The 16,984-nt window shown below is 40.2% G+C and overlaps 1 protein-coding gene across 1 annotated transcript; it reads right to left on the bottom strand.

Moving 5' to 3' along the window:
• Nucleotides 1–13: 13 nt before the first annotated feature.
• nectin3b (nectin cell adhesion molecule 3b) lies at nt 14–14,092 on the bottom strand. Its single transcript, XM_070917900.1, has 6 exons — nt 13,897–14,092; nt 6,517–6,864; nt 5,451–5,750; nt 4,034–4,151; nt 3,657–3,808; nt 14–684 (listed from the first exon to the last, which is right to left on the bottom strand). Exons 1-6 carry the CDS (start codon nt 13,973–13,975, stop codon nt 14–16), a joined length of 1,668 nt encoding a protein of 555 aa, XP_070774001.1. The 5' UTR covers nt 13,976–14,092.
• Nucleotides 14,093–16,984: the final 2,892 nt, after the last annotated feature.

Below are 16,984 nucleotides of genomic sequence, written 5' to 3'. Positions count from 1 at the left end.
ACCAGGTAACTTGTCAAACGTACCACTCCCTACGTGAGATGACAGACCCATCTGTGTGAGAGACATAGTCACCCTCGGGCCCGCTATCGTAGCAGTCATCTGACAGGTAGGGGGAGCCATTTCCCTGTGGTTTAGGGGAAAGAGGGTATCTGGCACATCTGGCCTGTCGTGGACTAGAATACTGTGTGTGTTCACGGTGGTGATTCTGCTGATGGCTGTGGTGACTGCTCTCCCTCATTGCCCTAGTGTAGCCATTAGAGGGATACTCCTCTCCGTTGTAGTTGCTACGGTGACGGCGGTCACGCTCATGTTTGAGCTGGCGGTCGCCCCACTCCTCTCGATCGTGGTCCTGATGGTGGGAGCTGCTGCCAGCTTTGGTAGGGTGGAGCTCGTGCTGCGTGGGGGCTTTCTGGAGGTCATTGGGGCCCAAGTACTGCTTGGTGTAGTAGTTCCCGTGGAAGGTCTGCTGTTTCCGTAGGTAACACACGCCAACCAAACACAGCAGCAGTAGCAGGAACAAGGCCCCGCCCACAGCCCCACCCACTATGGAACCAAGATTACTCTCAGGTAGGGCTTCAAGTGTGGGGGAGCTGAGAAGGACATGCCCCTTATCATCCACTAAGGTGGAGGAGGCAGAGCCAGTTAGGACAGGAGCAGTAATGGTGGAAGGCATGGTGGGAGGATCTAATGGAGGGAAGGAGGGTGAGAGGGGAATAGAGGGTGGAAGGGAGAGATGAACAGACAGAGAAGCAGAGAATGTCAATGCCAACTACATCAGCATGTCACTAAGTAGGGATAGGTAGACCAAAACATTGACTAAACTACCACACATACTGAACTACATGCTCGCAGCAGCCTCAGGTTTGCATTGCCAATTCTTCAGAGCTTGTGGGTACAGTCTTATCACACTGATTAGTCACAAGCAAGGTCTGAACTGTGCTCCCATTAAAAGAAAGAGGTTTTTCAAATGGTCACTACAAGATAGTAATGTCTAATATTCTCCCAAAATAAAACCCACTATTCACAGTAATTACAGATGTAAAATGGCTCAAACAAGTATTCACTACCCCTTTACATCATTAACTAAAATTACAAGTATTCTTTGGTCAAAGCAGGCCGTGTTATCAGGAGTTCAATAATTTAACAAGTAACATGTAAGAAATCTTGCATGCAAATGTTCTGCATTAGCATTTTTGTTTCTTGTTAACAAAATGCTATTTGAGTACAGTTCTGAGTATTGAAGCACTATTTTAGGTTTTTTATCAATACATTTGAAAGACAAGTATATCTCTAAAAATGTTGAGGCTCGGCAATAACAAACCAAAGGCTACTGAGGAAATTGAAGACTACGGAATAGAGAATATTGTACATAAGTAATAAAAACATGAAAGAACTTGAGTGAATGGATTTGGGTACAACTACAACAGGAACTTAACATGGAGGGCACAACAAAAGTCCTTAAATGCTGTAATTGAAAATCTATTGTATTTCTTCTAGCTGCCAGAGGCAGTGCTTTGCACCTGGATATCCAATCATGCACACAACTAAAATCGAGTCACATGTAACCAAGGTCACATATGCCAATGTTTCTACAGAGGCCTGAACATTCGTAATGTTTCATCTCCATCTTGTCACGATTGTATCTCCAGGTCAATAATAGCTCTGTGAAACTGCGCCTGCTGTTGGCTTCTCTACTCGTCTCATCACCTATTGTTGTTGAAGGCTACAGTTATTCGACCTACAGAGGATGCAAACAGCTTTCAGCTTGCTTTGTGGGGGAATCACTAGTCTTCCAGCTTTTACTGAAACCTGGTTACAGGTAAACAGTTTTCTCATTCATTTTCAACTGGTAGCTAGAGTATTGCCTTGGTGGCATGTCATAATTTAGTATTACTTGGTTCAGAATGTGACTTTGCTTCACAGTTAGTTTTATGTCAATGCAGTTTCATAGAGTGCATTGTAGCAATGGCCAATGATGTTTTTGAACCAGTCACCACCTATAACAGGTGAGCAAGTCATTCCTTGCTTTGTTGGCAGAGGAAATCATTTTTAGTGACTAAAACCCCTTAAACAAGTTTCCTAACCTCGTGGTCAAAATATGCAGATGGAGTCAAATGGGCATATTGAAATGTGTTAGACATATTTGTAGAACAAATAAAGACATATCAGCATTTCTATATATACACTCATTGGGTGACCAGAAGCCTAGAAACCTCTGTGCAATCCCCCACACCAGACGTGATTAATATTATCTTTGTGGAAGTCTCTGCAGTTTTATTTGTTGTTGACACTGCATTCAATTTCAACTACAACTCCATTATTATTCAACAAAAAAAACAAAACCAAAAAAGACCAGTGGGTTAGATAAAAAATGTGAAAACTATTTGCAAATGTTGCTGTTAAATCATAGCATTACTACATGTAGAGAGCAAATATGTGACTTCATGACAGGACTTCAGAGAGAGAAACCAAATGGTATCAGGGGGTCTCCTAAAGTTTATGATTTAAAAGTGCATAACCAAATGATTTTGTATATTGCATGCTTAAATTTAATGAGAATATGCATTTAGGACCCTATTTTGTGAGTATAATGATGCATTGCCACCATTTTATTACACCACCATTAGAACAACTTTAAAATGATCTGGATTAGGGGTAATGCCCACACAGCAGAAAAGCCAAAAGCCATAATCAGAAGGAGCTAAAGTACTGGAAAGAATCTAGGGTCTAAAAGTCTAAAAGCTTTAATGGTGCAGCAAAATTGCTCTGCCACTTTAACCTCAGTGCCAGGCCAGATGTGAGGAAAAGATTCACATCTGAGAGATGACAAACATGAGCCTGAAGGTTTGTAGTCTCAAAGTATATGAATCGTATAACTCCATACAGAGGCAGTGAACTGACATATGCGAGTACACACACAGCAACACACACACAAAACGATGAGTACACTAACACGTGTAAGCTTGCACACACCCGTACAGGTCCTCTCAAAGGAAAATGAAATATGGATGATAAATAATAAATAGGAGTTGAAAAGAACTAGTTAATGTTTTATGAATCTGGGACATCATCTCACAGTCAGGCTGCAGGCTTTTGCCTCTTACTGCATGACACATGCAGAAATAAAAGAAACACAGAAAGGAAGCAAGAAAGATGTAAAAGAAAATCACATCATAATCAGAACTTCATTCAGGAAGAGAGCTTCCACAGACAAGGCAGATTTTGTGAAACCAGAGGAACATGCTCATCATACACAACAGAGAGACATGACATACTTAGATGCCAAGCCAAGAGGACAGTGCACTGCCTCTGCTCTGTGGTCTAAAGGGGCCTTAAATATTTGCAGCTGTTTAGCCCAGGAAATCCCCTTTTGAACATCTGGAGACCTACTGTTAATCAAAGCTAATCAGAATGCAATTAAGACTAAATCTCAGGGTCAAATACTATCAGTGCCAACACACTGTACCGTGGGTAAATGCTTGATAGACTGTCAGTATGTACAGAATGGGCGAGAGTGATACAGTGTCACATTTCAGCTTGAAGGACAATGTCACAGGCAGCGATATCCTCCATGACGTGCGCGGACGCACAGTGCTTCCTAAGGGAAGAGCAGGCAATAGGAGTCAGCTGTGTGCCGGTGTGTGTGCTCCGCTCACCTTGTATGAGAATGCGCACATCCCGACTGCGGAGGTTGATGTCATTGGCAACCTCACACCTGTAAACTCCAGAGTCATTCCGCTGGAGGGGACGCAGGAAGAGCAAAGTGCTGTTCATTATTTCCACCCCTTCTGGCATTTCACTGTCCAATCTGTGATACACAAGAGACAGTCAGAAACAAACAGACACAATACAATGACTTGAAGGTTTTGGATGAATAAAAGATATTTGAAAATATTTGAAAAGTAAATCCAACATTACTCTACAGATCATTTATTTAGCCTTCACTAGTCTGTAAAAACAGCAATTTAAGTTTACAGAGCTGATTTCTCAAACTACAACTCTGACAGATCCTGAGCCAAAGGTGAACACACACCTGATCCATCTGAAGTGATGAGCTGGTGGGTTTGCGTTGGCTTTGCACGTCATTTGAACATTTTCCCGACCCACATACCAGTCTCCATCATAGCCCACAACTGAGATATCAGGAGCAACTAGAGAAGAAAAAAAAAAAAAAGACAAATAATTGAGATATCACTACAAACTGGCCAGAGATCTAACAAGTTTAGAGCAGAAATGCTGGTCAGTCTGTGCAGTACCTGTTATACCATGGTAAATTTTCATATTCGAAAATTATTTCTGTTGTGATATTATATTGATAATTCTGGTAGAGTGCTTTACATCAGCAAACGCATGCAAGATGACAGCATGGGTAGTTTGTGTGCAGCGTTATGTCTCTAGGCCATGACCAACCTCAGACTCCATATGAGCCTGTGTCCTCCAAATATGCACTAAGCTGTTTGGTCATCTATAAAATCAAAAACATAGTACAGTGTACAGAGCAGCAAATAGTCATAACTCGCATGCCATGATAGTTTTTACAATTTCAAACCAAATCATCAACACTATTCCTAAACCGTTTTAGCTGTGCCACATATTGAAGCACAAAACCCTTTGCAGTTGCTATCCGTTGGACCGAACGTCAGACCAAAGTTGAATACATCTGTCAAACAAAAAAGATTTTCAAGGAGGTAATAGTACCCCCTTCACCAAGTCTATTTGCAGCTGGTACTCAGAGACCCATCTATCGGGGCTTACTGACAGAAAACACTTTCACTTTTGACAGTTTAGGAGCACACACAGACATGTATTGACATAGAAAAGCTTAAAGAAATACAGATTTTGATATTTAAAAATCAAGGAAAACACCAAGGACAGCCTTTCTTAAACCATGATTAAAACCTGTAAGGAGCCTGCATGGATTGTCCTTGACTTCATCTCTGTCGATTCAGCGGTTTTCAAAAGTGAATTGTTGTTGAAGTGCTTCAAATAAATAAAACGTCAACACTGACAAGGCCAAGCATCATCAACTGACTGCAGTTGGAAACCAAATAGCTTTACTTTTAAGATTGTCCGCCTGTACTTTCTGCTAAATACAGCGTTTAAATGTTCAAGGAAAGTAAAGGAGGGGAGCAGGGAAATAGCTACTTTGTCCCCCCTTCAATTGACAGCAGGGAGCCTTCTCTTGGACCCCATTTCGTGGTATAGACTCTACTGCACCCTTTAATCTACTCGCTTTAGGCCTGCCAGTTTATTCTAGCCCGATCAGTCTAATAGATTTAGCAACACTTATCTTAAAAACATTTTTTTCTAGTGATTGTTTCACTGATGTGTTAAAAATACCACATGAAAGTCTTATAGCAGGACAGAATCTAAATTAAACATATTTACTATGAAGCTTCTTTTTCAACTGTCAATAGGTTATCCCAAAAAGCCACTCATAAGGCACCCACACTGCACATTGAGCTGGTAGGGGATCCTGAAGTCACTCTGCAGAGCCGGGTGGCGGACCACACAGGTGAGTGTGTGGCCCTGGACGTGACGTGTGGGCTGCCAGAGGTAGCTCACTTGTGTGCTGGTCGTGCCGTTGACTTCGTCAAATAGCTGCACTTCTGACTGGCCAAAAAGGTTGGACTCCCAGGACACCTCAGCAGGGGGCCGGGCCCGCTCAGCAATACAGGTGGCCACCACAGTGTCATTGCCACCATCGATCAGAGCAGTTGAACCTGCAGACACGTAGACCTTCGGCTCCACTGTGATTCAGAGAGTGAGCAGAGATAAGACAGGAGACACATTTGAACTGAGTTAATTGCACTGTTGAAAGGTTCACATTTCGTTTCTGTTTTATCAATGCCAGTTTTCTTTTACTGCATTCTCTACACTTATGTCATTCCACTACAACACAACCCAACCCATTATCAGCAGCTCTAGACCCCCCTGTGATCTGTTCTGTGTAAACGGATTGAGTGAGTACACACACGCACTGTGTTTGTCTGCCAGCAGTGACAACCTGTGATCCAAAGAAAAACAAAAAAGGTAATCCCTTTAGAAAAATTCAAAACACAGGATTGGAACCTGGTATTGCTTAAAGGTCCTTTAATACATGGACTAATATTAGACGATGACAAGGTTGAGGAGGTCAAGTCATATTTCAGCCTGGCCAACAATTCAATATTATCAGCTTTCATTGACATTTTATCATGATGATATTGAGCTATCCTTGAACAAAACTCAGCTGTCCAAATGAATGATTCCAAGCAAGTTGCAATGAAAAACCCGGAAAACTTGTTGACATTTTCAAGTTTTACATGTGTTAATTTTTGTCCTATGTAATGCATACCAGTGGATATTAATTGCACTGGACAACAAATTGGTTATTTACATACATTAGTCATATCTTATATATATATATATATATATATATATATAGACTACTTGTTTCAGCTTTAGTGGACATTACCTACAGGAGCACATATTCTTTTACATAGAAGACATATGCGTGAAAATATACATACTTACCGAGTACATTGACAGTAGTGGAGGCTTGAGTGTTTCCCAGAGGAAATGTAGCGACCTTACAAGTATAGATCCCGACGTCAGCAAAGCCCACATTTTCCAGTACGATGGTGGCATCGTGAGAGGAGGGTGATCGAAAATACAAGCGATGGATAAACTCTGGAGGGATGGAGATGCCCAACAGTGGGTTGTAGACGGCCACTGTGACAGAGCCTGAAGGCAGACGGCGCTCCCAGCAACTCTGAGTAAGAGTAAGGTTCGTGCCCACCTCCACCCTGCACTCTAATGTCACATTCTTTCCCAGCACAGCATTCACCCTCTGAGGCACCACCACCTGACTGCACCACACACCTGCCGGAGAAACACATAAAATACAACCATGTTCATTTGCAAACAGGTTTGGATAATAACATTATTAATCAAAACAGTTGGAAATGAAAAGCACTTACACTACACCTCTGATCAAAAATCTTTCAAATCTATAAAAATTGAGAATGCTAGTCTTTTATTAAATACTGAGCAAAGAAGAAACACTTATTTTTGCAAATGGAAAGGGTTTTAAATACTTTTAAATGACACAAGTCAATAAATCCCACCTTGTATGGATATAAGAGCTGAAACAATAAGTCGATTGATAGAACACTTATCGGCAATCTGTGAATTTTTGTCATTTTGGATTTAGAATGACAGATTAATCGACTAATTCTTACAGCTTTAGGTCAAGCTTCTCAATTGTTAATATTGGCTGCTTATGTCATTCTAAATTAAATATCTTTGGGTTCAGGACTCATTGGATTGAAGACACCTAAAGATGTTGCTTTGGGCTCCAAAAACTTGTATCAGAACTTTTTTTTTGAGATTTCATAAAGTTAACGATCAATTGATTAACGTAAAATGAAATCAACAGATTATCTATGATGAACAACATTGTTTGCTGCAGCCCTAATTGATATGGAATATACTTTTCTGGTTGAAAAGAAAAACATTGCCTTATTCGACTCAATGGCAGATTACATTTTCTATTAAAAACATGCCAGACGGGATTATCAGAGTGGACGACTCATCAATCTAATATTGAGTGACAAATCAAGAATACCATGATGGCGTCAGTGAGTGAGGAGTATTTCTGGTGTTGCCTGTGACGTCAGTCATTAAAGTAATTTTATATCCCTACATCTAACATCTGTGGGTATCAGACTAGAATCAAAGCTTGATACCACCACAGCAGGTGGTGCGCTTCTCAACAAATAATACACAGCTGACTGTGTGAGTGATCCATTGATGAATTTGTTTTGTCTTTATAGCTTTCCTCCTCCTGACCTGAATTCGGGAATTAAAAGCAGGATGCCTGTATGTCCTTTGTCCAAATATAACTAACCCATGCACTCTGTCACCTGCACTTGTCAGAAATGTGGCACGTCTCAAAAGCAGAGAGCTCAACATCGTGTGGAGGAAAGTCAAAGGGATATGAAGAGAACAGACTGAGAGCGGCAGACAAAAAAAAAAAGAAAAAAAAAAGAAGGGAAGAGATATGCTAACACAACGATGACATCATCGCTGAGAGAAGAAAAAGAAGGCTGAGAATGAGGAGAGGCGAGAGCAAAGTCACGTATGAAACACAAGTGAGAGGAAATGTGTCCCCAGGATTCCAGTAAAAACTGAAGAATTACGTTACTGATTTACAAAAGACAATATAACACCGCTTAACTGCCAAAGCCCTCAACCACATCACTAATTGCAACAAGCTGCCAGCAGGAAGACATCATCATGAATCAAAACCTGCTGCGCTGCTTGGCAACTAACTCCAAATATTCTATTGTTGTTTTGCCAAAAACAGCTCCATCTCTGGCCACTATCCCTCTAAAAAGCAATGTCCTCAAATATTAGTTCCCTACCCCTAAAGTATGAAGTACAAATGTCAGTTCTTATCTTTCTGCCGTTAGAATGAAGTTTGTGACATGACAGTATTTTACAGAGCTTCTAGTTTCCACTAATGTTTCATTTTCATGTTACAAGGTTAGTTATTAGGGGAAAAAAAATCAGACTGGTGTGACAACTTAACCAATAATAGTATGACTCATTTGTCAAACTGGGGAATAAATACTTTAAGTTATATCATATTGTAAATATTTATTAATCCACTTGTGAAATTTAATTATTGACACAACAAATTTGTTGTTGTTCAACACTTTTATATGTCGGCCCAGATGGGGCTATAAATAAATATTTAAAATACAAAAGTCAACTGTTTAATTGTGGATATCAAATCTTGATATTTTTTGCAGAGTACCTATAATGAGTCATCATATTGCTCATACAGAGAAAGGGCAGCAGATATCAGTGCAACAGTGGGGAGATGCTCAGCTCTGGAAGCACTATTCCTGAATTTATGTGCTATTTTGGGCTATACATTGGTTTCAATTCGCACACACACGCTAACACACTTCTGTAAATAAGATAAAATAATTAATAGATAACAAAAACAAGCATTCAAAGTTTACCCAACCCATACGTTTACTGTGCTTTCACATTTTTTGAGGTCGGTCTAAAAACAATAGTCAGGAGCCCATATGAACATGAGATTTTCATTACTGTAATCATGCTCATACAGGCCAATAAGAGATATCTTCCTAATGCATTTCCAATGTTAATGATGGGGGACAATATCCACAGTCCTCGTTCTACGCAAAACTGTATTCCAAACTTTAACTGAAACTAATATGAGAGTTCAGCAGAGTGAGTGAGCCAAATCTAGTGGGTATCATCCAAAGCTGCAGTCTTTAGTGCAGAACTTCCCTCTTTGAGTTTCACAGTCACTGGCCAACTTCACAGTGTCACTGTGGAAACACAAAGAGGGAATCCTGCACTAAAAAGACTGCAATTTTGGATGATACCCACTTGAATTGGCTAACGCAGACTGTTGAAGCCTAATATTAGCTTCAAACAAACTTTGGAGTGTATTTTTGCAGAGAACCAGTACTGTGGATTTCGTTCCCCATCACTTCCACTGGAAGCACGTAAGGATGGGATCTTGTAATAGCCAGTATGATCAGATTACAGCAAGCAAAAACTGTTTCAATGTACATATGGGCACCTGATGATTGTTTTAAGACAGAATTGAAAAAATGTGATGCTATCCTTTAATAGATAAGACAATTCAAGCTTGCTAAGCAATGATCACTTTCATTTCCACTGGTGAATATAATACAGTATGCTCAGCTAATGTAAAATGCAGGAGGAATTACTCGTATATAACAGATTGAAACAAGTGAAAAAGTTGATAAATGCTGCAAAGAGAAGAACTGGATGCTTGATTACCTGTGGCATCCTACATCATTGACTATTAATTAAATATTATTTGAGTAAGAAATCTGGGTTAAAAAATAAACCATTTGTAAATTCTGATTGTGTTGGCAAATGGTATTCTCTTGCATCTCTTAAAAGCATTTCTTCAAAGTATTTATTCACATGAATTAGTAATTGTCTGCACAGTTCACTTGCATATTACTGGAGTTTATCTTTGCTGTTAAGTTGCTTGCAGAGCTGTGCTAGCTGCCATCTGAGTCTCTCTGTCAAACTAAACTAAGACAAGGCTGCACCTTGTGGAGGCTTGACCAATCTGGATCTACTTTAAATGATTAATCAAAAGTATGACTGTATATGTATTCTTTTTTGGTAGCAGACTGTTAGGTTACAATATGTAATATACAATTCACTCACTTATATGGAAGGCAAACAGAGATATTGTGAAGCATATTTTGGATAGATTGCACTGTAAGGGAGGGTCAGGTGAAGAAAATGTCACGACACGGTCAAAGTCTGCCAAAGTGTTGATCGTTGATTAATGTTATTTAGAATTTGATTACTTTGGGAAACTTTCTTTTGATTGTTAACCAATAGATCAGAGCAGCCCCTCCTCAACATAAAAAAAAAATACAAAATCCTAGTCGGACAGGATGGATTGTTTGAATGAGCCACCAGTTGAAGAGCCAACCTAAGCTATAGGGAGGCTTTCCTTCCAGAAGAATAATCTCGTATCTCACATACCGCACTACACACAGTTCACATCTATCCCCAAGGAGGAGTGAAGCTGTTCTGAATATAGCCCCAAGCTAATGTTTGCTATTGTTCAGTTGCTGGAGTTAAAATCACCCCAAAACAGAGTATCCTTCATACAAGTAATTAAGTCAGCTGATCAAGTAAGGAGGCAGAGAGCTGAGAAAACATTTAAACAAACTTGTACTTAATTGCCCAAACTGTGCATGTCACCAAATATGCCCCACGGCAAGGTACTTAACTAGCACTCCTTATGAAAATGTATTTGGCAAACTTTCTGCACGAAAGCATAATGCATAGTATTTGCTCTTCTACTTAAGTAGCTTGTATAAAATGTGTGAAATGCCACACCTGAATCCAACTACTGTGCAATAGTTGCCTCGAGTAGGAAAGTGATTTTACGACTTAATGTATTTGTCAGAGACACTGATAAGGCTAGATGGCAAAAATAACAGCCGAGTAAGAGGAAAGAAAGCAGCATTTTCCCTGCACCGAATATGTAACGGAAGAGGTATAGCGACTGTATTAAATTTTTATTGGTGACATGACGACAACCTTACATAAGCGTGCCCTCGTTTTCTCCAACTCAGAATAAAAAAGTGATGAGAATAAGGGCAAAGTCTATCTGATCTTATATGCAGCCTATCTTGACATAGCAATAAGAATGTTTTCTCTTCTTCTTCTTGAGCTTTCAGAGACAAAGAAAAGAAACTGCTTTAAGTTCTTGCAATCCTTATATCCTCAAAGAGAGCAGCTATTGTAGACACTTTCAGTTTGGTTTGCAAATGCAACACGATGTGTCTCATTCTCTCTCTCTCTCTCACACACACACACACACACACACACACACACACACAGTAGAAAACAGATTATAGATATCCCAGCATCAAGGACACATTTCTCCCCTGGGACACTCTGCTACTCGTTCTCACTTTAGTCAATATTACCTTCACATGCACCACTTATGTGTCTTCATATGTGCGTCTTGCCAGAGGGCAGCATGTCTTGTTAAAAGTGGAAATCAGAACATAAATGGTGATGGTGTTAGGGTGGAAGTGGCAGAGCCAGCTGTGCAGAGCAGGACGGAAAGGACTGAATGGTCGTTTGTGCAAAAAGTTGATTTGAAGGTCTGATAAGCCACACTGACAAACACATTTTATAACTTGATAGCTTGATAGAGCTGCACAAAGGCGCACATGCACACAGGTGATGCAATACGCATCTCTAGCTGACTGCAGAGGGCAGTACTGCAAAAGTGTAGGAACACCAATAATTTATACTACATGGAAATGTGATCATCCAAGATCAGCTGTATGATGTCTTGTAGTGTCACAAAATCCCACATATCAACCTGTGAGAGGAAGCCAGCAAAGGAGGAACATACCGGACATAATACAAATTGCAGGTCTTAAAACATCCAAACACCACAAATATCCAAATAAATCTTTGCAAGTGTTTTATGGGAGTGCCTTTAACATGTTTGTTATGCCTTAAACCTGCATTATTTTTGATATTACCATTGAATTCAAGACTGTAATGTGAATGTATCACACATAATGCCACTATTACCAAAAAAACAGCCTGTGCTAGCTACTTGTTTATGTTTTAGAACATGCACATTTATATATAGTTTAATCCTGAAGATATTATGTGGCTTTGTGTCCGTTAGCTTGTTTTGGTGGTTTTTTTTGCCCCCTAGTGCCCAGAAATAGGATTAATGCAGCTTTAATGAAACACACAGTGCATCTAGGTAAGAAACATCCAATCTTGTTCCCCTTTAAGGCCTAGACATTATTAGCTATAAGGGTGTGTGGCTCTATTTTGCATTCAAAAAAGGCACAAGGTCAAACCCCTCATTGACATGTACAGCAGACTTAATCTGAAGCTAGACAAATGGGCACCTGTCTCTGCTCTTTAATCTGAACTCTCTGAAGGAAGTAAACAGTCTGTTTAGGAATGGACTTTGGGATCTGCTCATAACATGACAGGCATGAAGCCTATTTTTGCTAACCTATAGATTACATACATGTCAGTTTTATGGCTAAAATACAGCCACTACTGAGTTAGAAAACTGTCAAGTGGATAAAGTGAGTGAGACGCCCTGTTGCAAAAAATAGCACAGCCCTGCAACAAATTCTAACTTTGTGAAATTTAGTGAGAGTTGACTCAACTCTTCAGTGATTTTTGGATGCAGTTTGTGGTGATGTTACATTTAATTATATCACACTGAAAGATGTTCAGTCAACATATTAGGCATCCTTTTTCCTATCTTCAGATGAAGCAAGTGAAATAACGAAAGAGAAACAGCGTGGGGGATAGACAACTGTCTGGCCTGATTCACTCATTGGTAAGCACAGGTATGCAGGCAGGACACTAAACTATCGATTGTCCCTGAGCACTGCAAAGTTTTAATTTGGTGTGATTATCATTTTCCCAAACAAAGTATTTTGTTCAGGGAGTATCACACTTGATACAAGCGTTTCCTTATACATATATATCAAACAAGTTTCTTAATTATCAACATCTAACTTTTGTTATTTTTTTGTGGACGAAAGGGAGTTGGTGTAGAAAAGCTGGCTATCACATATTGCCATATTCAGCCATGCATTTTTACTGGTTTCTTTAAACATATTACATGCCAGCTTGAGAGTAGATGTAAGGTTGTAATACAGCAGCACGACAGGACTGGGCACAAAGTTGGCGTGTTTCAGGGTGGAGTTAGGAAATTGCCCACCCCTTGATTAAACCATAATGAGTTCAGGCTTCACTGCAGGCACATGGTGGCTGACCCTCATCCCAACCTGGGAGGTGCTGACATTTAACGTTAGCATCGTCTTCTCTGATGATACAAATGCAAGTTCCTCAACATTTTGACAAAGTGGCTGGCGTGACACATAGCATAGCACCATGCCACTTTGATGGAAGATGTTTAATGAGCTAATATGGCTGCCACTGAATCTGCAATGACCCATGTGTAGGTTGGGTGAATATCATTGCGTGTGCTCCTCGGCGGTTTCTATGGGCTGTTTCTATGGCAGCCTCGGGTCGCACCATCATCCGCGGTGGTGGTGGCGCTGGCTAGCTGCCACTCCGAAGCGTGTAAGTGAACTTGTAACCAAGTTTCCTTTGCTCTTTAAATGACACCTGCTACACTTGCTAAACTTGCAACTGCAAATAATCCCCACTTAAAGCACACGGTGGTGGCTAGTTTTGCCGGCTCGTTCGCTTGGATTTCTGCATGATGCGCGAGAGACTCGGCTCCCTCACAAAACTTCTGTGTAACGTTAGTAGAACAAATAAAACTGCCACACAAAATCCCGGACTCACCTGTAATACTGCACAAAAGGTGAAATAACGCGACTCTGCCCTGCTGTTCCAGGTAACTCCGGTGAGAAGACGGTAACATTTTCAAAAGCGGCGCAGCCTCCTGCTACAGGACACAAGCGTAGGCTGCATGCCAATTTAACGGTATGTGCTGAACAGTGGAACCTCCTCAGCAACAACTCCGAACTGCATGTGGGCTGTACCATCTACACAGCACGGAGCGGGGAGACCGGGAGCTCACCTGACAATGGAAGTAAACGGTCATTTGTCGAGATCCCACAGCAACATCCCCCCGGAGGACTGAACCATTAGTATACACATTACGTCATCTCTGTTGATAACCCGACATACATTGATATATCAAATCACTTTATTCTTTGCTGTCTTTGCCGGTTGCTCACTGAATCTGCATGTTTTTACCGCTGCCAAAAAGCATATGCATTCGGTCTGTTTTGTTTGTCAGTCAGCAGGATATTTTGAAATTATTTAACAGGTTTCAACATAATTTGGTGGTAGGGCCAGTTAAACAAGAAGAACTGATAAATGATTGGTGCAAATAAGGCCTCCATATTAACATGGACAAAGCAAACATTTGTCATATAACTTGAGATTTGAAATGTAAACTATTTTTTTCTTGACTGCTTGGTCCAACCACATGCGGTTCAACTGTAGGTCATATAGGCCACGCCCATTCCCACCTACATATTTTTTTTTAATCTCTTTAACTTTCATTCATGTTGTCAAAATTTGGTAACACCATTTGCCCTGTAAAAAAGTTGCAAATTATTTTTTTGGCATTCCATACAATTTTCCTATAAGACAAACAAATATAAATGAAAATGGTAATAAAAAATAGCCTTCATTCTTGCTTGAGCACATCATGCTACTGCAACCATATTCAGATAAAATATGCCATCATCAAGCAATAGCAACAAACATTAATGGCATGGCCACATATGACAGACATTTAGAAAAATGTAGTTAATAATGCTAATGATAGCTGCGTCCCATTTAGTTTTGCATTTAGATGGTTCACTAGCATGGCCTCCTGGGGCACTTTGAACTGAGCCATTGTTAATGTTATTACTTCCACCTGTGTTTGTCCTGCTAAGACAAACCAAAATGTATGCAGTAAAAAAGGTCTACACTGTTCCTCCTGGTAGGGGTCCTTGGAGATCATCAAGACTAACTAAAACTAAAAATGACAAGTGTCCAATTTCTCTATGGACTTCTAATTGAATTGGTGATACTCAATTGAATTTTTGAAGTGACACTTGTTGTTGAGAAATATAACATTTGCTCTTGGTAGTCAGTCATGGCTGCATGGATCTGTAACATGCAGACATACATGTATGTACTGTGGCTGCTGCTCATAGTCAGTCAACAAGTGAATAAATCAAAGTAAATGTGGGTGGGTGGGATGGGGGTTGGGGGGGGCAGCACCCCCTTCTGCTGACAGAAAGCTAACCAGGTCAGTGCTTTAATTTGAGTCTCAGTGCTGTCCTCTGGAGAGCCACAAGGGATACAATTACTCTCCCACCATCCCATTCATCTGCAACTCTATAGTGCAAACGTTAGTGTGCACACAAGCATGTCTTTAAAAAAAATCCATCTAGAAGTGGGTAAGATGAGTGCATTGAATATTCCCATTGTTCTTAAGTTCAGTCAGAAAATGTTGCCTTGAGAGCAGTGCATCAACATGAAGGCTATATATTTCTTTCTGATTTCTGATGAAGGAGATGAGACTAACGTGCAGACTAAAATAATGTATAATTCAATTAAGGAGCTTTTTCCAAAATCACACCCACATTAGAATTTGTACATTATAAAGTTTCCCCCTGACTTTTCCACAACCCCTCCTTGTGGAGCAGTAGACTTTTCCATTAGACATGATTTAGCCAATGATGAGTCCCACTATTGTGTTGTTTTTTGTTTTTTTTCATATTTCCCTTTTCTTTCATCAGCAGCTTATTTTTTTAGATTGAACTTGAACATTTCTTTCCAATGTCTCTTTCTAATGTTACTAGACCTTGCCAAATCAACAAACACAGTCTAATGGTTTGTAAGCACTGGGGTTTTAAGCTAAGGAATCCAGGGGTAGTGGACAAAATAACAAAAACACACGTGCGATCCATTATCTTAGGCTATGGTGTTATTGTGGAGGAATGCATTATATTATGAGGTGTACAAGTCAATCCTCCGTATGAGCAACAGAACAGAAATTACAACTGACTCAACAAAATGCAACTTTCTAAACACAATAAATACTTCTTTCACAATAGTATGTTTTGGAGGCTACTGCAGGTAGGTTGCATATAGTGTTTATGCATTCTTGGTATTTTATCCCCATACAAAGTTTCCACAAACTGGTAAAAAAAGTTTTTGTGTTGCAGTGTTTTTTACTTGCATGCTGTCTAAAATTATGCAATAGACATTGCTTAATCAATTTTGCTGGAAAAATGTGTAACTTTGGGATTTTCCCTCAAATCACATCTCAGTTAATTAGCAAAGACAAGAGATAAGCTTTCTGTCTTTCTGTACCTCCCCTTTGTTCATGTATTTGGTTCAGAAATCACTTTTTTTTCTGGATGCACTCCCTGTGAGCACAGTAGCCTATGGAAACACCACAACACAGTGGAAATAGTGACCAACCTTTGTGACCAAAAGTAAAACTGAGGCTGTGCTAATGAAACAAGCCATTATTATACCAAATCCACAGAATCCATTTTCTTGGTTGAGCATGTGAAGGATTTGTTATCATGATAACAACCTTTCCCTTCTGCTCTCACTCTAAACCAAAGCCGCTCTCTGTCACCAGGTACTTTCTCTCTCTGGAATGTTTTTCAACCCTTCAAGTGCTCTTTCATGAAGGCCAGAGAGGTATTGAGAGGGCTTCAGGATTGTGGCGGAGTAAAGATCGGTTAAATTAGTCCACCTCCCGCTCAGACGCTTCTTTTATTCTGCGGGTCAGCACCTCCCTCCCTGTTTACCCACATAAATTGGTCTCTCTCTGCTCTGTCTTTATCCTTTTTTCCCAACACAAGTGTCCATGTGGACTGTGAGAAAGAGGAGGGGACAGGAATTTCATCAA

This window comes from Enoplosus armatus, chromosome 13, assembly GCF_043641665.1.
Source record: "Enoplosus armatus isolate fEnoArm2 chromosome 13, fEnoArm2.hap1, whole genome shotgun sequence".
NCBI classification, from domain to species: domain Eukaryota; kingdom Metazoa; phylum Chordata; class Actinopteri; order Centrarchiformes; family Enoplosidae; genus Enoplosus; species Enoplosus armatus.
This window is presented reverse-complemented; position numbering and strand designations above follow the sequence as displayed.

Coding starts and splice junctions, on each gene's coding strand:
- nectin3b (XM_070917900.1), bottom strand. CDS start 13,975: ATGTTACCGTCTTCTCACCGGAGTTACCTGGAACAGCAGGGCAGAGTC. Junction 6,865..13,896: donor CCTTTTGTGCAGTATTACAG/GTGAGTCCGGGA, acceptor TTTCTCCGGCAG/GTGTGTGGTGCAGTCAGGTG. Junction 4,152..5,450: donor CTACCAGCTCAATGTGCAGT/GTGGGTGCCTTA, acceptor TTTCTTCTCTAG/TTGCTCCTGATATCTCAGTT.